We start from the raw sequence: 25,572 nt of genomic DNA, 5'->3' as shown, positions 1-25,572 counted from the left end.
TATAATTTAAAGTGGTTAATTTGACAGAAACGTATTTCTTCCTCAAAGATAGGCAGTTTGCACTATACATCATCTGCAGGTTGTTACTTAAAGCATCAACAAGCGATAAAGAAAGCTGCCGTATTTCAAGAAAGTACAAGCTATTCTCTCTATATATTCTATTCTCTCTTCTCAGCCTTGCTACTGATTTTAATAAATTCAGGCTTTTACATACAGTGTTTTGTCCATTTCTCTTTTGCCTTATGTTGTGGGAAGTAATGAAAGACGTAGTTTGAAGTGCTCCTGAACCAAAATCATGTCCTTTTCCACTGATTCCTCACAAGTTCAGGTGATTCGAACATGTAACTAGGTGAGGAGTATCAGAGCAGAGAACTGGAACCTCCAGGCTGCAAATGTCACTTGATGTCACAGCAGTCAGCAGCAAAGCCCCTGTTGCTCTCACTTCCAGTGGGGATCACGGCTGCTTCCCTTTGCTGTCAGCGTGCTCACCTTGTGCAAAGAGGAGACCCAACAGAGACACAGTAGGCTTTTTGAGGCAGGGAATGATTAGAAGCACTGACTGAGCACTGTGAGGTTGGTCTGCAGTACTGTTTTGCAAGCATTTCATGCTGTACAACCTGCAGTGCTGGTAGCATGGGGTCATGTTCTCACCTAGAATAAAATGATGCAGCTCTTGTGCAGCCACCGGCATGGCACTAGTTTACAGCATCAGGGAATCTAAGATGTGATTTTGAAAACGTATCATCTGAGAGTTTGGAAGTATACAGGTTAAAGATGGAAAAACGTTGTGCTTTCCTAAGTGGGTTGTTTACTCCTTAAAATAAGAAGGGTGCTAGACAGCACTGTTACATAATCGGAATCTGCTTACTGCAGGTGGTTATTCTGTACACTAAATATAACATTTCCATGGACAGGTGGAGATACAAACTACTTTATGTAGTATCAGTACAGTATCCTAGTAGTGTAGTATCATCTGAGATGAATATATGCAAGAGTAAAGAAAAAGCCCAAAGTTTACACTGAATGCCATCCAAACACCATTATTGTAGCTAGAGTAGTTAAGAAGTGTATTACTGTTATTTTAATGTTACTCTAAAGACTTACACTTACTTGAACATTTCGGTCTTTGTCTTTATCAGTTCTAAATAAGATTTTGGGATGGATTTTCAAGAGAAATCAGATCTGGCCTAACAAATCAAAAGTTTTAGCTTCAACAGAAGTTGAGTTGCTTCAGAAAAGCAATTTGCCTTTACATACGGTTTTACATTTGAGTTGCTTTCAGTTGAGTGCTTCAGAAAACATCACCCATTGATCTATCCAGTTCTACCTTCCTGTAAGTCGCTGTAATGTTGAAATTCTGTATTGCTACTTGTGTTACTGTGTAACTACCCATCCACATACCTTCTTATCTGCTTGCTTGTTCAGCCTTCCACCTCTTAATATTGTTCTATACTTGTTGCCATTTTCTCACGCTTTTAATATAATTCTTTTTACTCCCTCTTCTGTGGAATAACATGGGTTGTCTTCCTTGGCCTGCTGTCTGTCTTCACTCCAAGCTTCGACTCTCCTTTATTTGCTCTTAGTCCCTCTTTTCTCTACTTGTATCTGTTTAAACTTCCCAAAGTTTTGAAGTGCTGTTTTCAATAGGTGTGACTGTTAGACTTGCCTACTACGGCACAGTGTTTTATTTATCATACACCTACTGAATCCATTCCTATGAAATTACATTCATTGTTTTTTGTTCATTTCAACCCTTGTACAATTGCCACTGCCCTTTCTATGCCTCTAATTATCATGCTGCATGTAGGCAGCCTTGGTGATGTGCAGGAATCATTATTTAGTTTTTCTTCCATTGTCAAGCTGTGCAAACACAAGTTGTTGTGAGAGTGTGTTATATACTGAAGTTGCTTTCTGTTGCTTCATCCAGTAAGAAAGTTCTGTGCCTTAGTTTCAAGACTAAATTTTCCCCATGTTAAATTGGAAGATGTTAGATATAACCAAACACAAAAAGATCTTGATACTCATGTGCTTTGCAGTAAGGAATTACCTTAAGGAACAACGCCCTGTGTGTTTTTCCTGGATAGCCTCATGCATCACATTCCTAAGGCTGATGGTGCAAGATAATTCAAATACCAATGAAACACATTTGCCCTTGTAAAACTGGGTGATATTATTTCAGACCATATGTGAAATGAGTATTCCTAAGGGAAACACTCAAGGTGGACATCTGGAAGAGTACCACCTGCCAGTCCAGCAAAGCAAGGAAAGCAGACTTTTGGGGGAGTGGGAGATAGCTAGTGGACCTAGATTGATTTTTGCAGACTAGCTCAGCATGTCAACAAGATAATGGAAATTATAATATTTTCTCTCTGTTGTTTGAACATGCACTACTGGTACGATGTTCCCTCCCAGAGGCTCAGTCAGAATGTGCCCTTCTGTGTTCAGTGCACACCTTGTGGCAGACATTTCCCTGAAGATCTCATGAATGACTTCATTTTCTCAACCATTGTATTTTCAAGGACATGAGCTCTGCTTCTTATCACCGTGTATGATAGCTGTGCCAGTGCAAGGCTACTTCTTGCTTTCTTCATAATGCCTCTCTCTTTTTTTTTTTTTTTTTTTTTCCTGTGATGTTCCCCTTCAGCACCTGGAATGGAAAGGCTGAGCCCTGTTACATTGACAGCTGTTGGCATGGCATGTCTTTGCTGTGGAGTTACTCTGAAATGTCCAGACACCTCAGCAACCCCAACTAAAGTAATACGTTCAGGGGTTCCCACTATAATGATGTTACTGGTTTGGTTTTATACCTGTTTAATGGTATGTAGTCCAGTGTATTTCAGTGATTTGGGCTATGCTCAGTGATTCTTCCTTAACCAGCAGTGGTAGATATTATTTATTTTGGAATTACTGGAAAAGGGAGAATTGCTGGAAGATTTTGAAGGCTTGTCAGCACTGAAACTATTTATAGTTTCTGTTGCTTTGCAAGTATAGATATGCAAGTCCAGACATGAAATGACTTCAGAACTGGAAAAAAGATGAGTAAAGCCTAGATAAAAGCCTAACTTATAATAAACTAAGGACATAACATGGCTTTTTGAGTGTTCTGCAGTTAGTTGTCTTGTGGAGGATATTCTGCAAAGTGAAGTGATGTGCAAAGTGGGATACCGGGTGCGTTGACCTTACTTCACTTTTACAATCAATGCAACTAATGAAAATGGTGCTGCAAGTTTTGCTATTCAAAATAATTAGGTCTGCTGAGAGCTGTAATAACCCAAGTAGCGTTCTGCCTTCAAAAGAGCTGCTTAGAAATGAAACAAACAAACAAACAAGAAATCAACCAAATCATCCTGAGATGAATAGAGTCATAGTGAATTTAATACTTGGTCCTATATCAAGATACATCTTATGCAGCGGTTGGCCATAGTGAGGAATTCCCTTCCTGTTGTGTTTGTGTGGGCAAGTGGAGCAAGGAATTCACAAGAAAATGAATGTGAAAAATCAGCTTCCCAGCAGCTCAGACCTCTTTTCTTTTGCTCCTTGAAATTACTTCATGATGGAAATTTAGATCTGCTCCTGTACAGTGATGGTCCCTCTAACCCCTCCCCTGCCAAGTTTGTTTGTTTGTTTGTTTTTGTTTTTGTTGTTGTTTTTTTTTTTTTTTTGCGTTGTTTTACTTTGCTTTTTGTTGCTTTTTTTGATAATGATATTGAAAATTGTTTTAAATTACACTTCTGTAGTTGTTCAGTTTGACGGTAAAATGCAATCCTTCAGAAAGAGAAAAGAGTCCATTTATGTAGAACACACATATTAGATTTGGTTTATGCATGTAAAAGTGATAATGGAGGTACAGTTTGACATAAAACCACACAATAAAACACTGTTTAATGGTGCTTGCCTTGCCAAAAATAGAGACAAGCAACAACATTTATCTCAAGCCTTGCACTGTTATCTCATTATACCTCAGTGATAGTTGCTTTAACCAAAGGGAAGCAAGACTGGGAATGCAAAATGAAAAGAAGTCTCTCACAGACATCTTCATTTAGTAAGTTCAGTATACTGTAGTATGTTTTTAATCAAAACTGTTTTTTAGTATTTCACATGTTTATTAGTTCATTTGGTCAGACTACGCTGGTACTAATTTAATTACGATACAGCTTCCTTTCAAAAACAGATTAGGTGTTAAATAAGTGTCCCAGCAATAGGTATGTAGATAGTAAAGGAAATCGGTAGTTTAATTTGTAAATTAAGGTCTTGTTATTTTTCTAATAAAGAAAATAATACCTATGACCATTTCAGTGTCTTGAGTACATGGTAATTTATTTGTGGAGGATACCTTTACAAAAAGTAATTACTTCAATAAACACTAATGAGTGGTGTGTTTATCTTAAAAGTTGCATGAACAGTTCCTGAGGGTACTAGGGCCAGATGAAGGTCTAAGGGTTAATCTAAAACACAATGCTTTAAGACCTGGTTCCTGGTGTCAGTAGGAGTTCTTTGGTATTTATTGAGCATTCTTTCACGGTTTCCATCCCACTTCTTTGGCATTTTATCACTTGCTGATACAAATTATCCAGGCTTCAATAATCAAATGAAAGATTGGGTGAAGCATTCAGGCTCTAAGCAATATATCTTCAGGGGATGTATTTTCTAAAAGATATTCTGAAATTAGACTCACAAACCAGAACACTCAGTTTTTTAGCACACTGTTCTGTTTAAACATTTCAGATGGCATTATTCAGTGGTGAGGAATTGCTATATTTTGCTACAAGAACAAAATCAACCACATAGGTTATTTAATTTACAGAATTAGACTTCTGACTATGCAACCCTGTTTAACAGGTAGTCCTCCTAAGTAATCAGTTGTGGAGCTGCTTTCTGCCTGCCACGTGAAAACAAAGATTAATCTACATGAAGACAAAGATTGATTTATTGTGATGTTACTGCATTTTCATGCACTGAAACTTGTTTATCTCCTCATTGCTAACAGCAAGCATTAAGGTGATAGCACCCACCAGACAGGAGCTGCAAGAAGAGGCTGAGTGAACCCCTTTCCAACCTCTGAGCTCAGTTTCCAGATCCAAACTTGTCTTTATCTTGTAAAAGGTTCAGTTATGAAAATTCTTGACCCCATCCTAGGTCCATCAGAGTTTGTCCTTAGATATCCTATTGCTACCTCCTGGAGCAAATGAGTAGTGAAGGGAAAGATGCAAAGCAGGTAGGGCAGGGTTTTCTTTTCCTCCTTTTCCTTCAGATACAATTCCAAGTCACCTTTTCATACAGGCCCTGACACCAGATTCAGTGACACTGTTCCTTGTTTGGACACCGTCTGCTTCATGTCACAAGGTCATACACAACATTTTCCTTCTGGAACACCGATCCTCCTCTTTGCTTTAATGGCTCCCTCAGTGTAGGCCACAGAGCAAAGAGCCTCGTCCCAGTCATAGAAACTTGCCTTGGTCACCTTACTGGTACTTACCCACTAAGATTTATCCCACCTTTTAGGTAACAAGCAAGCTCCTTGGGTTTATTCAGGACAGGAGCCATCTCATTCCTGGGGTTACACCACCTTATGGGTCTCGCTAGCAATAACATTGCAGTGTATGGGTTCCCTGGTCACAAGCTCGATGCCATTTTCATGGCAATATGTCCCTAGGAATAAAGAAAAACCCTGTTGTTCTTTCTTCAGAGGATCATTGGTCTCCTGTTGGCACCTCCAGCTACATGCCAGCATTTATGGAAAGATCGGTGTCTGCAATTTCTCTCCCATCCTTTCTTTGCAGAGGAGGTGGAGGCTTTCATTTTGTGAAAGCCAGACTTGCAATGCAGTATTATAAAGAAAAGCAGTGTGCATCTTTCAGAATCTGAAACAAATTCTGTCACTTTGTCTTCTGTTTTCCCATGCAGTTATCCTTCCTATGGTTAATTAAAGAAAAGCCAAGAAGCAGAAACTTTTTTTTTTTTTTTTGGAAACAAGGCACCAACATGAGACTTAAGTCAAATGCAATTTTATAGATTCATAATAACCAAGCAAAATCAGTTAGATTAGTCATTTCATTGATTCTTTTAATTGTGATTCATTTGTGATTAGACTTCAGGTTGTTCATAAAGCAGGATTTTTTTTCTTAAGATGCTACCTGAAGCAGTCCATGTTTGTATTAGGTCAGAGATGTGGTTAGTCTTTTGTCTTGCTACAAGAAATGTTAAACATATTTGTAAGCTTGTTTGGTTTGTTGGTTTCTGCTTCATAACTTGGAGGATGCTTGATCTACATGAGGCTACTCATTTAACAGATATGCTTTTTTTTCTTGCCTGAGAATTTCCCTTGCATACACAGCAAAAAAAACAAACAAAATTCTCTGTTATTTCCCTGAAAACTGAAGTCCTCTTCCCTAGCAAGATTAACTTGTCGACTATCTTAGAGCAAACACTTTATTTTAATCTATCATTGTTTTCTGACACTGGGTTTAGCAGAGGTCAGAGAAAGAGATTCATTAAAGTGATTGCGCATTTGTTTTTCCAAAAGCACATCAGAAGATTAATGCTTTGCCAAAGAAAATAAAGAAATACAGTATTTCTTTTAATACACTTCAGCTAAATAAAGTCTTGAAATCACATGCCTTGGCCCAGATGGGGTGTCTTCAGCTTACGGTTCAAGTAGGATAATTTCTACTATCTGAAAACGGCTTAAATGAGCTCTATTTCAGCCATGCCGTTTATTCCACACCTGAGGTGAAGTAACTCACCCTCCAGTCCCTTCTCTGATGTAGAGCCATTGGAGAGCTGACTGCCAGTGTGTTTGTGCAAGTCTGTTTGCTTACATAAAGAACCCATTTAAGCTCCTCCACCCAAGAAATTCGTGTTGATTTTGGAAAATCCCCGGACAATTTTATTCCATAAAATAAATAAATAAATCTTTCAGACCTGAGACACAGCCCAGCTCCACATATTTTGGGCTATTATAAGCACAACATTTGCGTTGGGGAAACATGAATTAACATGAAACATTGGCAATTTTATATTTGTCCAGAAGTAAAATAGAACATGTATTTCCATAGAGATTCTGTGAAAGTATATTTCACCTGATAAAAGAGAGCTGGATCAGTCCGGGATAACTGGAGGTTGGCGCATGCATCTCCAGACCATGCACTGCATGCTCATCCTCCAGGGTGGCTTTTCTAGAATTAATACCAATGTGATTCGGTTTGGCAACAAACCAGAGTTTCAGAAGAAAAGGAAAAATTGTATTAAACTTCAGAACAATTCTGTTGAGTCAGCACTGGCTGTCAGGACTAATTTTCAATATGCTAAAGTCCTAAACTCAAGTCTGGGCAAACAAGAGGAGGAAAAGGCCTTATTCTCTTCTCTTAATCCGTACAGGCTTGACCTATATCCCTCCCTGGGGTGCTTACTTTGGCAGCAAAAATGGTTCTGAACAGACACATCACTAATGAAATCAGTAATAGCCCTGAATATGTTGCCCTGGGTCTCCATACTGCTATTTACTGGGTAACTATATATTAAATTAGATATCTAATGTTTAATAAACAGGTGTAACTGATTAACTATATTAGACAACTTTGATAACGTTGAGACTGGGCCAGGCTGTATTTGCTGTATTGGTTATTAATAGCATTGCAGTGATTTTCAGCATGTCTCTTGTAGCAGATTCTGAATTTGTGTAGTCAAACATTGCCATTAACCTGGGCAAGCTTGATTTTCCATCGTCTGTATTGACAAGGGAATCATAAGATTGGCTTCAAAGTCACGAGATTGTATGAATAATACAAACAAAATTTGTTTTCTTTTCCGCTTGGTTTCTCTGGTCTTGAGAACCATGAGAGGTTCTCTAGAAGGCTTATACACCTATTTTGCATCCTCTTCTGTTCCTCTAACCTAGAAGTAAGCTGAAATTCCATTTGAAAATCTTGAAAATCCATTATTTTCTTGAAAATCCATTATTTTCAAAAACAAAGGCTATGAATGGAGTGTCAAACATTAAAAGGCTTGCTGATAAATCACTGGAGATGGCAGTGCCTGAGAAATAAAACATGGGAATGGTAGCAAATGTTTACAGAGGAGAATTAATCTCTTCAACCCAACACATGGTAATATATATGCTGAATGAAACATCCTCTGTCACTTGTTGCTGTATCCAGTGGGTCACCGTATTTCTAGTATTCTGTGTTTCGTGTGTGTTATACATACCCTTAATTAGACTTATGATGTAGACAGCCCACGCCTGCATGGGGTTAAGCTGCTGTATAAACAAATAAAAAGTAACTCTTGCTAAAAATAGAAACTAAGATTAAAAACAATGTTCTGGCCTTAGGGTTTTGGAAAACAGAACAAGTTTTTGTTTTCCATTACTTGTAGAAAGCCTAATAGTTAATATATTACTTCTAATCTAATTTTGCATTCTCTGAGTGTGTTTTAGTAAATTTCCTTTTCATTTAGAGTAAACTACTATAAATTATGCTGGGTTATGATCATTAGTACTTTTAGTAGAAATACTAAATTAGTTGAAGACAAATTTGCTTGTTGTTACCTCTGTGGTAATATTTTAAGCTCAGAAAAAAAGGCATCAGAACATATTGTGATTCTGTGATATTCTTCAGCAATTATTTTGCTTCAGAACGTTGTGTTTTATACAGATCAAAAAGGCAATGTAATGCCAACCCACTTAGGCTACCAATTAATACTGTTGCTGTCAAAACCCCAGCAACCTCAGTACATTCGTGTTAGTGATTCTTAGCATTTGAGGTTCCTGACCAATTGCCATCAAATTTATTGCACACATATTAAAAGAGCAGTCAGTCTTTGTAATTTGGTAATGTATGTTCAGAGTCATAGGTGGAACGGTTTCTGTTAGCACCTTCTTCAAGCAGGTACAAAACCAGCTACACCTGAAATGGGTCTCCACTGCAAGCTAACTTTCTCTTATAGTACTTTCTGAGTGCCTCCCAGACTCTTTAATGTGTGTCCATGCAGCATCTCTGCCTGATGGATACTTCTTCCACATCTGTTTCTTGCACAAGGAACTGATGTAGAAGGCATCAAAAGAAGTAGAGTGGGAACTGAAACACCTAATACTTGGTGGACCAGGTAGGGCTGTACGTGCACCACATCTGGTAGCTGAATGGTTATAAATGGGTGTTTTTTGCCAGGAATCTATGTGCTGTGTGTAGAACTGTAGCTCCATAAGGGTGCTACGGTTCTACACACAGCACATAGATTCCTGATTCCCCATCCTGTGTCTGAAACTTGCTGCCTGGAGATTTGGCCCCTTCCAGACTAAAGCTGCATTGCAAGTCAATGTGTAAGCAGTGTAACGGATCAGGAGGTTAAGCAGGAGTGTGGCACTGAGCTCTGAGGTAACGGCATGGGTTTAAGGGATCAAGCGATATTAGTACATGGGCATCTCCAAATATAGGACTTGAGGAAATAGCTTGAAGCTCTGAAGGTTGGTTCAGGCTGGGTGTTAGGAAAACATTCATCACCGAGATGGTGATTGGGCACTGGAACAGGCTCCCCAGAGCAGTGGTTACGGCACTGAGCCTGCCAGAGCTCAAGAAGCATTTGGACAGTGCTCTCAGATACAGAGTCTTTTTTTTTGTGTGGTCCTTTGTGGACCCAGGAGTTGGACTCAATGATCTTTGTGGGTCCCATCCAACTCAGGATATTCTATGATTCAGTGTTCCTTCATGCCTTCTGCCTTTCATTTTATTTTATTTTTTTTTCTTTTCAGTATTCTTGCATTCTGTTCTGTACAATAACTTAAACTGGTGTATTTTAATGTACCTTTCAGTATAGCGTGTAGAGTACTGTTCTAGCAGATCAAAGACCTGTGAGTCTCCTTAAACTTAGAACTTTCAAGAACTTTCACATCTCATGAGCTAGTGCTCATGATTTTTTTTTATTTTTGTATAAAAATAATGTTGCAAATTGTTACAGGCACCAGATTATCCTGGTCTTGCTGGCTGGCCGGAAAGCAAGTGAAGTTCTCATCCTAAGTGGTTTCCCAAGCTCCTTTAGGAGGTCCTTGACAAAACATGAATGAGTTTGCAAAATAACCTGAAACCCTGAAACTGTAACATGATCTTTCTCTTTGTAGCTGGATTGATAATGATAAGAACCTGCCTAAATATGGGTAGTTTATGTAAGTGCTAGTGCTCTATGTTGGCACATAGCATTTCATATTTTTTCCTATTCTATTGGACTTTTTTTCTGTATATTTGTTTTAAGACAGGAGATTTTGGATATCTGAAAATCCTCAGTGTACGATTAATGTGGATGATAGTTTGTCTTGAGTGAAAGGACTTGTTGCTGGGCAATGTTGTTGTAGGTCTCAATCTTGCAATATGAAGTTGGATTGATTTAAGCTGATCGAACACCTTGAGGTTGGTCTTGTGCCGAAAGAGAGGGAGCACAATGCTAGATGATGGACCATCAAGTTCCATGTGTTTCTGTACCATCCCTAGTTGCCCAGTTTACATATGTCTTCACATCCCATATACATCTATCAACGGTCTATATTTACCACCTGTGTTAATATTATTTTTTTATTTAAAAAAATATTTATTTCAGAGTTTTCCAAAGAAGTGAGGAAAAATGAGACACCTGACACTTCCACTATTAAAACAAAGTTGTTTTTTTCTCTTATGTTTCAGACACAGATATTAAAGAACTGGAGGATGTTTTTGGACTCAACGGACAAGTAGAACATAAGCTGAACTTCATCAAAAAGAATGTATCAAAAGATATAAAGCTGGTACTGATTGCTCATTCTATTGGTTGCTACATCACACTGGAGATGATGAAGCGAGCATCAGAACTTCAGGTACATCAACCTTACAGAATGGGAGTTGTATTATTAGCAAAGCAGAGTACATACTTAGCCTATGGGTGACTCCATACCTTTCCTATAAAAGCTATATTCTGCTGTAAGTAAGCTTTTGATCCTAGTTCTTACTAAAATGAAATAAAAACATTAATGACTAAGCCTAATAAAATATAATTAAGTATTTTGGTGTAAAATAAAGGTCTTATTTTGAATTTGGATCTCTAAATGCCCATGTAATATATAAATGATTAGTAATGGTGATAAATATCTTCAGGACTTGTCTTTTCATCTTTAAATCATTTATAAACAGGTACTAGATACCTGGTAATTACATTACGTTACTGCACCAAAAATGAAGACTGGTTATGATTTTAATAGTAGCTTCTTATCTCAAGGCAAGCAGATTGCTAATTCTAGAGGGGGAAATGTATGGAAGAGAATAATAATACAAATTGTAATGAGTACTGCTATAAAGTACTTTGTTTTTAAAATTGAATATGTATGCAAATATCACTGCTTCTGCAGCTCAGCCTTGGTTTGTGTAACTTGACAAGAACGGGAGGTGTTACTGTGTGTTCTTGTCATTGGGTATCTAAACACTTTTCTTTGTCACTGTAAAGCAGTTGCAAGGCAAAGGAAGGACATAGTTCTCACAGCTCGCAGTTAGCGAGCTGTTAGTGCTCAGCAATAACTCACTTTCCCAGTGGATAACAAATGAAGAATACTGAATTTATTTGTATTTAAGTATTCACTCTTGCTATATCATTAGCTCTTCCTTTACATCATATTCTCTTCAGTGGAATGAAGTGCAGTGTTAGTGTATAGTCTGTATTTAATATATGCGTGAGTAGGTTCTTCCACTTCTTCATAACCATTTCCACAGCACTTTTTTTTTTTTTCATTTAAAGAAAACAAAAACTAAAAAAGTGAAACATGAGGTTAACCTGATATATTTCATCAAGCGTATTTCACGTAGTGATTATAAACATGCTTTTCTGGAGGGGAAAACTTTTATTACTGTTTTATCTTTTCAAGAGGGAGTGTTCTAGAAAATATCATATGCAGTAATTTGTCCAAAAATATCAACTTTTCTTTGGTCAACATCTGTACAGTCCTTATGACACGAAGGGTTTTATCTGGTTTCAATTAAACTGAATTGTTGAGCAATTTTTTTACACCTGACCCACTGGATGTTGGCAGCTTGAGATTCATCAATGTTTTGAAACTTAGGTATCTTTGGGACACACTTAGACTGTGTGGTGCACTGTGTGCATAAAGTTAATATATGACAAGCTACATTTAAGATGCATTTAACAATAGAAAATATTTGCGTAAGCCAGAGTGTTGTGCAACCTTTGTCCCTTTGCCAAAAATAAGTTAACTGTTAGGTTTTATAACATATGAAGTGTGATAATAAGAAACTTGTGTTTCCATCTCTCCCTTTATTTTTACTGGAATATTTGATTCCCACAAGATTTTGAGCACATATGTGTATTTTAGTAGCTAGATCATTTGATTTTATTTTTGTGTAGTTCTTATGTGATATTCTTTTATTATATGAGTTTTGGTTTTGGTCTTAAATTCTCTGCTTCTAAAAGCCTTTGATTGCTTACAGTTTATTATTCTGAGCTAGAGGTTAATGTGTTGTATTTGGTGTTCAAATAACTCAGTAAACGTTTGTATTTGGAATGTAGGTTTTGCAGGCTTGATTTTTGTTACCCAGTTTAAATAATACCCTTTGATAATCTAGCCAAATGTAGACTAGATTTTCCCTCTCCTGTGCAATGATGAGGGAACCTGATGAGCTTAAGCTAGCAGGCATGAAAAGGATGAGGTACTGCCTTCTCTTCTGTCCTTCTTGGTGGTTCTTCAGCTGTCTCTTTTGAATGGGGCCCCTGTGCTGTGCAGGTTAATGAAGTATTGTTATTTTTTTTTAATTTTCTTTGCTGTATTTCTATGAAATAGTGCTTTCTTTTATTAAAAGAGAGTTTAAACAGGAATTGCCAATTTACCCCTGGGATAAATTTGATTTTGGAGCCCAGCCCTGGTTTCCTTTTGACTCTCAGGGCAGCTTCTGTTAGTGGTTTCTTCAGGAGCCTCCTTAACTTATTGTCTCAGATAGATACTGTTAATTAAGCCTAATTAGTAGAAAAGTGCAACACAGGTTACATCTGTGCTTGTAACTAAATGAAGCTGCTGCATGGTTTGAGCGCTAGGAAGCAGCCAGCTCTGCTGTGCCCCTCTTGAACCATGCCCCAGGAGACTTTTGGCCCTGAGAAGCCAGCAACTCGCAGACTGCACCCTGGCACGGGTCCGGGCCTGAAAAAAGACTAGGACTATTCCCAGTAGTTAGCCTGGATGCAAACAGCCTGTTTTTAGGTGGGGGGAGTTCAGCCATGTCGTGACAGACCATCCCATGTCATCCTGTTCAGTCTCAGGAGCAGGGAATAGCTCCTGGTTGTTTTATTTGCTGGTATACATGGAACCATGGACACTTCTCTACTACCATGGTGGGCATCAAGTCTTTGAAGATTCAGCTCTTTGCAGAAAATGGATCATCCAGAGTTTTTCAGACTTCTCTAATTTTTTCTTACAGGGAAGGAAAAGTGTTAATCATCCTTACTCTTTTGAGATGGAGAAATGCAATAATGTACGCTGCAACTTATTTGATGTTTGGTCTTAACCTCATAACCTTCTTCATTCAGATAGCAGAACTGAAAAGTGAAACTGAGTGACAAAATGATTTTCTCAGTTGTTGAAGCTTGAGCCTAACTCATAAATACTCTACAACCTCCAGGCGTTCTCTTCTGAAATACAAATCCTTTCTTTGACTGTTTCCATGTGCTTTGCTGATGACACTACTGTTACCTAAAGTATTCGCTTTGTTAATTTAATCAAAAGATTGACATATTTCCTTGCTATTGAAATTCATTCTGTTACAGCATTTGTCTTCCATTAGGGATGATGCTATTGAAATGCCAGCATCTTTGTGGTAGCGAATTAACAATAATAAATGAAACCATCATACAATGTAAACATAGTTCTTCCTTTAAAACTCACCGAAAAGAAAGTTTTTAAACCCGCTGAGTATGTGTCTGTTTAAGCAAATAAAATTTCTGAAATATATTATCCAAAACCATTCTTTGCTGCCATGTCTCAGTGATGCCAAAGAATATTGGGTATTGCTAGGACTTGGCTGATCTTATAACTAATAGCGGACAAAACATCACAGAATCACAAAATGGCTGAGGTTGGAAGGGGCCTCTGGGTCCATCTGGTCCAAGCCCTGATCCAGCAGGGCCACCCAGAGCAGGTTAATGTTTTGCACTACTGAATTGCTTATATATCCCATCTGTGCATTTTCTGCCCTCGTAGCCATGTTTCTAATTCATATAAATATGTTCTTCTCACCCATCATTGATATTATCAGTGAGATCTAATGACCTCAATGGAAAGCATTTTGTTGGAGAATTTTTGAATACAGATATTTTAGGTGATACTCCTATATGTGCCTGGTAGCCATATTTCTTTTTCAAAATATTTATATAAAAAAAGAGATGGTGCTGTCATCTATAAAACATTATTGTTGTTACTTCAGATGTTACAAAAAGTTAGAAATGTATTTTATCGTTCTTTTTAAAATTTAGCATATATTGGACTAGTTCTTCTGTCATTCCGAAGTTGAATGCACTGTTAGTAATTGGGTCTTTTATTAGCCTCTATGCTCCCCTAGATCACACCTTTGGTTCAACATATTTAGTCCTCATTTTCTGGTTTCATGCCTGAACCAAAAGGCTGTGTTCCATCTGTTGTTAGCAGCTTGCTTGGAAACATGGATGGCCTACAGGTACACAACAGAATGGCAGATGTCATGACTCTGTTAGCTTTTTTTTCTCCCTTTTGTCTAGAAGCCTGCTTCTTCCCAATTACCTGGAGCCCTAGGTAAACACATCTTAGTGGGAGAAGACATCATGTAACCCTTCTGATAGCAACATTGAAAGGGAAATTAAATTTTAGAAATAGTCTTCTCTTTGCTATCTCTTAGCCAGGGATTTATTTTTTTTTTAGCATGTGTGAGAAATTATCTGTACATTTTTTAAAAGTTTGTTTTAAAAGAAGCTTTATTAAAACAGTGAAAAATGGCATTGCATTGTGTATTTGTATGCTACATAAAATGCAATAATTATTCACTTACAGAAGAAAAGAAAGAAAATATATAGACTAGCATAAAAAAATCTTCATATTGACTCTCTCTCACAATATATGAACATCCATCTATAAAAATATTTTTCAGTAACATAGAACAGGAAGTTTAAAGCAAAAAATATGATTCTGAACTGTCTTTTTCTGAAACAGCTTAATCTGTTTTCCATATACATTAAATAGTGGTTTTTAATGTGTTCTAGGTTCATTCTGGACAAATGTGCTCACATATGGAGCTATTCTGGAATATTTCCATTTTTTAATATCCTTTATTCATGTTTACTATATACCAAGTCTCTTGGTCAACATCAATTGTGTAAGCTATCAAAGCTTTTCCAAAGATTATTGGCAGAGATCATCTTTTTGAAATACATTTTCCTGAAGATGGAAGCTATGAGTAGGTGTCTTATTTTTCTCTTCATTAGAGTTTTTGGTTGTCCCAAGAGCTGGGAGAGAAGACAGGGAGAGAATTTTGTTTTGCCCCTATTGGTAAGTGCATATTTTGCCATCATAGCAAAAGAGATCACACTTGCTTGTTCAGAAGTTTTTGTTTGATGAGAGCAGTTACATGTGGGGAGGAAGGAAGGAGTATGTAAATTGTTTGTAATGGTTCAAAATCTCATATGGACAAATATGAGATTCTCGCACTCCTACATCTTTCTGCCTCAAATAGAATTACATTTTCTTTTATCTCTAATTAACACTTAGTTCCTTTCTGTTGAAGTACTTGGAAAGCTCCCCCTGACTTCAGTGAAAGCAGGATTAGGCCATGAGAGAGAGAAACGTGTCAGAATTCCTCTGCCAGGAGATTTATTATGATACAAAATTCAGTCCAGTGACCCATTAAGATAATAATTTAGTTTCCGTTGTGTTGAAAGCTTGATTATGAATTTGGGAAGCACTTTCATAATGACAGGAAAGAAAAAAGTCACCATGATTTTAAACACTGGTATTCTACAAGAAAACAAAATTCTTTAGTATAGAATTACTGGAAATCCACAGGGACCGCGAGATTAAAAGAGGGAGATTTATTAACAGTGCGGGAACTGCTAGAGCTATTAACAATACAGGAACTGCTAAACACGTCTGACCTTTGAGATAATAAGAGAATCTTTTCAGCAGCATGAATGGATGAAGGAAAGACTGAATTAAGGCAATGCCATTTGTTCAATTTCTGTTTCGCTGAGATTAGAACCTATATATGTAAATAGAAGACTGGTAATGCTATCATGACAGAAAGTATCTCTGAAAGGACACTAATTCAGCAGATTCTGACATGCTTAGAAGCTGTAGTGAGTTTTGGAAGTAGAAGGAAAATGAAAACCTAAAAGCAGACAAGTTAAACAGGGATGCAAATTTTTATGACATCTTTGCAGGTTTTATTTAACATAGCTGCATCAAGTTCAAATGTTGATTATTTAAATTACATGTCACAGTACTTTTTAACAAAGTTAGTATGTGTAGCTGTTGTCTAGGCAAATTCACTTTTTATGATCTGGCTCACAGTTACGAAGTTTAAAACATGCTTAATGAATAAATGCATTTTTACCACCTTTAATACTCTCTTACAAAAGTACCTTTATCTCAAATAAAGTGAAGCTTCGTAAAACAGAAAATTAGCTAGAAATCTCTTGAAGAGATGTTGTCTTCTCTCACACAGAGGATTACGCTTTGTAGACCTGTGTGCCAGTGTGTGGTGTCACCAGTAGACTAGCACAGCAGAAACATAAAGAAATGTCCTTGGTTTGTACAGCTTTCTTTTGACTTGTCCTGGCTGAGAACTGTTCGCTCATAGTTCCTTAATGGATTGCAGTGGTAGGTCAGATATGGATATGTAATTGTGTCTAGCAGTAGGGATCAAGATCTGGAGAAACTCTATATGTTTTTTTATGTGACTTGCAGGCTAAAATATTAAAGTGCAAAAAGCATAAAAAAGTAAAATGGGTAAAAGACTTACAGTAACCAAATTACAATGACAATACTGACAAAATTATTATGCAGGAAGAAAATAAGTGTCTATGCTTAGCAGACCTCACAAGTAAATAGGTACGTTTCAAATAAATACACATCTTTTGAAGAGAGATGCACATTTCTAGGCCATAATGGAAAACTATATTGAGTCTGATATATATATATATATTACTTTTCCTTCAGTATCCATTCCAGATAAATGAGCTGTATGTTAAAAAAAAATAATAATAAAAAAAAGCAAACAGCACTGGTTGATATATACCCATCTTCATCCACCTTTAAGCGTTGAGTGAGTAAAAAAATGATGGAGACATTGCGCAGATTTAATCATGAGTCTACGTTCAGCTGCCTTCAGTGAGATATGTGTTAATTTAACTTTATGGATGTCTTCAGTTGGTCCCTGAATTGGACTGTTTCTGTAACATATATATATATATATCTGGCACTTCTCTATCAGTTCTTGATAGATAGGAAGCCTTTGGGAGCATATATAAGGAAACACAGGTGGTCTGAGCCAGCAATTAGACTAAAATATGCTTTAGTTGACAATGTACACATTGCAGAGGCTGCATAATCCACCTTGCAACAGATGACAAAGTTCGGAGGAGTATATTCTTTCAGTGAGGCCTCAGGCAATATCATTAAATCTACTGGAATAGCCAGTAAAGCAAGCAATATGAACTTGGTGCATATGCTAACATTATGCAGCCCTGTTATATGGAAAAAACAAGAAGTACTGCAGATGATTTATTAAACCTGACGAAATAAAATAAATAAGATACTGTATCTTTGAAGCATCAAGGGAGTTTCTAGAAAAAAAAATCTGGATAGATTAAAAAAAAAATAAAAGGAAAAAAAGGAAAACAATCTTCATATGAAAACCTAAGGCAAATATAAAACCTTCTCTCTTTGGGGTGGGGGGTTGCAAACCAAAAAGCAATGAGTACCCACTGAGTTCATTGCAAAGATTTGTTAGAGAGATACTGACTTTCGACTAAAACAATTAAAAGTCCACCAGCCTGAATTTAAAAGCTCGACAAAACTTCAGGACCCCATCAGTGAAAGGCTGATAACTGTGTAATGGGGTTGAGTGCCAGGAGACCACGATCAACCATTATTTTCACTGGCTTGATGACAGACTGTAATCCTAAAGGTCCTAGTCATATTCTTTTCTACCTATCCCCACCAAAAAAAAAAAAAAAAAAAAAAAAAAAAAAGGCTTTAAAAAATGTAAACTCTAAGAAAATGCAGCAATCAACAGGCAGACAGGATTTGTTGAGTAACTCTCACTGGAAGCCTTTGTTGTGCCTAGGAACCAGCAGCATGGAGATTGCCACGTGCTATGGAGGTTGGCCTGTAATGGCTCTTCCCTTCACAAACAATCCATTTCTCGGTTTAGAGGGCAAAAGAATGTGAATACCAAAAATTTAGGAAACTTAAAATGTAAGGAGGAATAAACTGTGGTGCATCTACAGATGTAAAAATGCCTCAGGGCAAACTAAAAAATAAGTCAAAGTCTTTGTGTTTTCCTTTCACCAGGGAGAGACATAGATCTTTCCCCACACTAATAATATCATTTTTGTCAGGAAAAAATGGCTTCAAAGCCAAAGCAGCATGATCTATCAGTTATCAACAAATAACTAAATGTATCAGGAACTGAAATGTGATCAACAATTTGAACATAATCTTCTGTCGTGCTCTGAAGACACCTGAACATCACTGCATTCTGTCTGCCTGGTTTTCTGTTTTCTGCTTTCATGTTGTAAGCAGAGAAATTAGCTGTTATTCATACATTGGGTAATCTATTGCATGTGGTACCAACTTCTGATTCTGACATTGACCAAATATGTTGTGGTTAACAGTGTGTAACTTGCCATTATCTAACAATCTGCCTAACAATCCACTTCCCTCTAAAATGAGATGACAGGGTTTATACTTTAAAGTTGTTAAATAAATAAATAAAAATAAAAAGATTTAGTGTTTCATTTATGGCAAAAAGTTGGTCAGAGACTTTCAAAAACAAAAACCATTTCCTTTTTTTTAGCTAGTCCCACACTTGGCTGCTGTTTCTGGGCTTGTCCTCTGTGACTGGTTCCAGAGAGAATTATTGAGTAACTCCATATACCTGCTTCTGGAGAAATTTCCAAGTTTTTGTCTTTTAATTTTGCAGACACCTTGTGGATGTGGCACTTAGGAACATGGTTTAGTGGTGGACATGGTAGTGATGGTTGGATTTGATGACCTTCAGGGTCTTTTCCAACCTAAATGATTCTGTGATTCTGTGATTGTATGTTCAGCTTTTTAAGTTATTCATTCTACTATTATCTGATTTTTTTATTTTTCTCATCTTCAAAGAGAGAAATGCTGAAAGTCTGAGTCGTATCCCCAGTCTCTGAAATGCAGCAGGAGTTTTCTTCCCTCTCAGTCCTCAGTAATTCTGCTTAGCCATGCAGCTCCATGCAGTCAGCCTCAGACCAACAGGCTGCCCATGCTCCTGACTGAAATTCAGTATTCACTGAATTAATTCAGTATTCACATTAATTCACTGTAAGGTAGGCACACCTCAAAAAAGTAAAAGATTTCCACAGGGCTCTATTTGGTACATGTTTTCTGTCTGCAGTCTAGACTTGTTCTTGATAGTAGCTGTAGAGGTAGCAAGCAAGAAACCATTGAGGAATCAAGTGACCAAGATATGATGATAAAAGTCAACACAAAACTGGCAACACAAAACTTTAGGACTAGAAACATGTAGAATTTTCAGAGTTTGATGTTAAGAAAGATTGCCAGTTGTAGTATGCCACTTTTCAAGATCTTGTGTGTCTTAGGTGTTGATATCTTAACTTCTAAACTGAATCGTGGAGTATACCAAAGAAGCATGAATGGAAGTTTAGATTAGGCTTATGGTGCTTGTCAGCCTACTTGGCCAAAGTTCATGCCTGATTTTCAGGTCCAAAGAAAGCTTTTTGAAATTAACCTCGCAGTGATTTGGTTGTTTTATTTTGCTCACTAATGTATTCTGCCATATTTCTGTTACACTGTGTTAGCACACCATAGCTCAGCTCACATTAACCACAAATGGAAGCAGTAGTTCATCATGCTGTCAACACCTGGAAGTGGGCAGTTGAGTCCTGGATTTGCCTGGCTGAGTTCAGTATTGGACCAAAAGGTGTAAACATAGAAAATTAGTTTAGAAAACAAAAAGATTAAAGATTGCAACGTGGCTGTCTAAGAACAGAGAAGAAAGTGGATCTACACCAAACAAAACTGATGGATAAATCCACTCGTTTTGTATCTACTGAATATAGACCAAAGACTACACACTCACAGTTTGTCCTGTATGATTACTAAATGCCTCACACGAAACAGAAATAGGGCTACTAGAAAGATGAGATATAATGTGGTAGTTAGAGCTCAATTTTGGTTTCAAGGAGAGCATTTAGACATACATGTATATATGTCTTTCATTCTTAATTCTGCCTTGTATATATTCTGAAGACAAATAATGCATTTCTGAACAATGCTGACCATACCTCATATGCTTTTTGAGTGGGTAAAGCAGGTCGATATCATTTGCTCAGTCCTAGAACTTCATAGGAAATACTAGAATATGTATAGTTCAGCACTTTTTTTAATCAGGAAAATTTGCAGTCCAGAAATCTTGAAGATCAAATGAGACCAGTAAATAGTAGAGTGATAATAAAAAGCACAAATGTAAATTTAATTAAAATTGATTTCTGTTACAATGAAAATAGAGGTCTGACAAAATCAGTGGCAGTACATCTGTCAGAATGTAATTACCTAGTCTAGTCTGTGAACACAAGTTTCTTTTTAACTTTCTTTTTTAAGAGTAAGGATTCAGAGTCAATAATAACATTGCTTTAAGATTAGCTTGTTTAGATCATAAGCCTGTGATAAGAAGGCTATAAGAAAAAGGGAAAAACAAGGTCTCAGGACTTTCTGAGGAAAATTATATTTTGTTCATAATATTCACAAAAAATTACAGCTTCTATTGTCCTTAGTGTATTTGCTGTACTGCTCAGTCGAATATAGAAACAACATGATAACTAAGATTTTTTCTGTGATGTTTCAAAGTAGGGAAGCATAAGTAATAATTTTCATTTGAAGATACTTGATTTTTTTTATTAGTGTATTTCATTGCTAATAAAACATCTGATTTCTTTTCAGATGTATGTAGTCAGAATTCAAATACACCTATAAAAATTATTTTTTTCTAGGAAGTTAAAAGATATTAAAGTAGCCAAATGTATAAACAGAAAAGGACTAAAAATAAACTGAAAACCGGAATCTGTGATCATTCATCAAGAACCCAAAGTAAAACATGAAAATGAAGAGGAAATGAATGACTAAAAATAAAAAGATGGCCAGAATGGTGAATACCATAACAGGATTTATTAAGTACAGTGGATTTTTACACATTTGTTCATAAAATCTTGTTATTTTGAATCACTGAAAATTTGGATTCATATTGTAATAACTAAGTTAAATGATTCTGTAAAAGTCAGGGAATCATAAACATGGCAAGAAGTGAATTTCAGAAACAATTTGTATTTATAGCACGTGTTTTCAAAAGAGGTCTTCAAAAGAACCCGTTTGAAAGCTAGGTTTCCCAAAGAACTTGTTAAGCTGAGGGGTGAGATCTTTTACAACTCTGGCTGTAGATGTGCATGCATAGTACTTGAAAATCTGAGCCCTGCATCTTTGGAGAGTTGGACCAAACAATCAAAACTCAGTATCAAGATATGTTCCACAGAGCTTCAATTTGTTTTGTTTTTTTTTACTGCATTTAGTATTCTTTTAAAGAAGACAATCAAGCTAGAAATCAGTACTTCAATTTACTTTATTTGATTTAAAATTGAGTAGAGAATGGGGAAAAACAGTCAATTAGGGCATTAAAGAATCATCCATGAAAGGAACATGTAAAAGGACTTTGTGGAGGTTCTTAACAGACTTCACAAACATGTGGTTAAGGTGTGAGCATGGCCAGTAACTCTAATAACCAATATTTATTCCTAGAAAATATTAAAATATGTTAAATATTAAACTGCAATTTCTCCTACAGTCCTGAGCTCTTAACAAAGAAGTTGAACTGCCTCATCAGCTCTTGCACTTCATTGTACGTGACACAATTATTCAAGCTGTTGAGGGCTTGGCTTGGGTCTCCCACTTAGAAGAGGATGCTTAGAATGGACAGTGTACTAATTAAAAGTATTTTATACTGTGCCATATTCTTAATTTGTTCATTCTCCATGATTTACAGCGAAGTTTAGGTATGTTTGCTTTAAAGCCTCAAGCAGAAAAATATGTTCCTCTGCTTTAGCTTTTATATTGAAAATGGTGCATCCTGTTTGAAGTGTGTAGACCAGGTGTGAAAGGCATTGCAGACACAAACTGGATGAAAAACATTTAAGAAATTTCTAATATAATATTGAATTAAGTTCAGATAAAGATTGGATAATTTTGTTTTGATTTATTTTATTTGCTTTTCCTATCTTTTTCGTATTTCTTTTATTGTTGATAATTTTAGGGGAATTTTTGCCATTGCCAAGATGGATCTTTTTATATAGCAGAGGATGTGTCAAGTGACTGTTACACCTATGTTTAGAGAACTGAATCAAGCCCTAGATTTCTCCTCAAGAATCACCCTCTGTGCTCTTTAGAATGAGGTTATCTTCAGAATTAAGTGTAATAGAAGTCCACTTCCCTTTCCATTTATTTCAGTCTATAAATATTTGAAATCCTTGATTTCTATTGTTTGGATACAATGCTATTTAACTGTGACATTAAAAAAAAAAAAAAAAAAAGAAAAAGAATTTGCCCTTTTGTGTGGAATTCAGTGTTAAATATACATCTAAGTGGAAATCCAGAAACCACAAATGTATTTAATAAACTTGTTACCTTTGGAGTCCCATAAGAAAGTTCAATTAATGTTAATGAAAATATGCTTCTAATAACTTTGTTACAACATTTCTAGTCACTGGAAAATTGTAAGAACACTCTGCTCTTTTTCAAATTCCAAAATGAAGCATAATTGTGTGTAAGTCAAATTACCAAGTCCTAATTGTTCTTGAAAATGCTAGAGTGAATTTCTGCTTCTCTGTTTAAAAAAAAAAAAAAAAGCATTATGACTACTGTAAGTGTATTTTACTGAAATGAAAAGTACAAAAAAACAGATCTGAAAAAATACAATTTGAATTGTGACCTTTAATGGCAGGTGGCAGAGTTCAGACTTATTCATTGGCACTGGCAATTAAAGGATACTCTCAACATTCCCTTTTTTTGTTTTTTTTCAAAGACCTTTTTACCTGATGACCCGTTTTATTTACATGATAAATTGGATATGGTGTTTGCTCTTTTAGCAGATTCTTGCCCAGTGCATTGCACTGAAAGGAAGTTTGTATATTTCCCTTGGGAAAGTCAATGGAAGGATGGAAAAATAAGCTGACCGGGAGATTTCCACACTCCCTCCTCTCTCTTCTTCTCCTGATACCCTAGCAAGACATTGGGGTGCAAGTTCTATCTTGAATCTCAAATATATACCTAGTTTCTTTTCTTCCATTCATGGAAATACAAAGCAGAAGGTTGGGCTTTCCATTCTGTTTCTTCTCAGTATAGTTTGGTCTCACTTCTGTTTTTCACTGGTTTAGCAAATGAGGACTTGGTCTGCTCTTCTTACTCTCCAGTACGTCATTAAGTAAGCCACTTAAAGATGGTTAAAATGATAACGGGCTGAACTCTTGCCAATATTAAATCTTATCTTCGTTTTCCTTGTCCCTCTAGTAATCCTTCTGGCCAAGCAGGGCTACAGGCTTGAGTTGACAGGATGCCTTCTGAGGCCTGACTTCAGTGAGTGGTGATGTACACCCCTTCATTGTTGGAAGTGGAGTATTAAAAATAGAAGTCCAAGGATGTCGAGGCACTGTTGGAAAGTCATGGCCTTCCTTTTTCATCAGCAAAATGAGATTATAGTTTTAAGGCTGGTTTTTCATTTACCTTGTTCAGCCACTTTTCCTTAAATGCACTGTCATTGACATTTATTAGTAGGTATAGGTATACTGATGGATTTGAAAACTGTTGGTTCAAGACAGAGGAGAATCTGATTCTTAATACCTTCTTTGTGTTGAGCCTTCTCTTCATTGCACACATTAAGGTTCATCATAAGTGGTAAGTTTCCCAGGTCATATTTGTAAGGATCACATTTACTGGTCCATGTACTGTGAGGGTACCTGCAGATGCAATGCAGTGGTCTCATGGGAGTGCTACACTGAAAAATAATCCCACCCTGTACTTCCAACATGAAAATGGAAAGAATTTCTCCTGGAAAGTGGCAGCTGCACTCCGACATTCATGTAATGGGAGCAACTGAAAGCTTTATGGTGTGTAACTGTGACACTGCATTCCAACATAAGCTTCTCCCTGCCCTTCTTCCAACCAATAAACTATTCTTCCTCTCTCTTCACTCTCACCCCTCCTAATCTTCTTCTGTTTATATGCTTTAATCATAATAGCAACAAATCCATCCCTGCTGGTATTATCACACCGTTGCAAATTTTGGCTGTCTCCTTTGGCACTTCCCTTGTAGATGGAATGATACTGCCCACTTTGATGGGGCTTAATTCTCAATGTAAAATACTGCTCTGTCAATGAATATTTTCTCTATTAAACTATTTTCTGTCCAACAATAAGATACAGCTTTTTGGGAGAACAGTTTTCTCATTATTACCTTAACCCATAAAAAGGCTTTTTCTTTTTCTTGTTCTTTTTCTTTTTCTCGTTCTTTTTATTTTTCTTTTTCTTTTTATTTTTCTCATTCTTTTTCTCTTTCTTTTTCTCTTTCTTTTTCTCATTCTTTTTCTCTTTCTTTTTGTCTTTCTTTTTGTCTTTCTTTTTCTTTTTCTTTTTCTTTTTCTCATTCTTTTTCTCATTCTTTTTCTCATTCTTTTTCTTTTTCTCATTCTTTTTCTCATTCTTTTTCTTTTTCTTTTTCTTTTTCTTTTTCTTTTTCTTTTTCTTTTTCTTTTTCTTTTTCTTTTTCTTTTTCTTTTTCTTTTTCTTTTTCTTTTTCTTTTTCTTTTTCCTTTTCTCTTTCTCTTTCTTTTTCTCATTCTTTTTCTTTCTCTTCCTCTTCCTCTTCCTCTTCCTCTTCCTCTTTCTCTTTCTCTCTCTCTTTCTCTTTCTTTCTCTTTCTCTTTGTTTTTCTTTTCTTCTTCTTCTTCTTTTCCTTTTTTGCTTTTACCTTTGCTTTTCTTCTTTTTTTTTTTCTTTTTCCTTTTCTTCTTTTTTCTTTTTCTTTTTTCTTAACTTTTTGTGAAAGACTTCACTTACCCAAATATTTGTAGTTCAGTGTATTCGTTTGCATTTCAGCTCTGAGAGACTTGAAAAATTTAATAAACAGTCCGTGTATTTGATATATTAAATATTTTTAATAATTTGCAAATAGGTCAGTATGTAGAGCAGACCTGTTGGGAAATGGTTTGTGGTGTTTGTAGAGAACACTTCGGAGTTCTTGTCTTTTGTATGTTTAGCAGAATTCTGGACTT

General features: G+C 36.4%; 1 protein-coding gene across 2 annotated transcripts in view; it reads left to right on the top strand.

Annotated features, from left to right (window-relative positions):
• LDAH (lipid droplet associated hydrolase) overlaps window positions 1-25,572 on the top strand; it is a 117,969-nt gene that overhangs the window by 44,073 nt on the left and 48,324 nt on the right. For both annotated transcript variants that reach the window (XM_032184010.1, XM_032184012.1), the window contains one exon: window positions 10,668-10,837. In XM_032184010.1, coding sequence (XP_032039901.1) covers window positions 10,668-10,837 — 170 coding nt within the window. The remainder of the gene's footprint in view (window positions 1-10,667; window positions 10,838-25,572) is intronic.

The sequence above is a fragment of the Aythya fuligula genome, chromosome 3 (assembly GCF_009819795.1).
Source record: "Aythya fuligula isolate bAytFul2 chromosome 3, bAytFul2.pri, whole genome shotgun sequence".
Lineage (NCBI taxonomy): Eukaryota > Metazoa > Chordata > Aves > Anseriformes > Anatidae > Aythya > Aythya fuligula.
The sequence above is the reverse complement of the archived record's forward strand: the minus strand, read 5'-3'. Positions and strand labels throughout refer to the sequence as shown.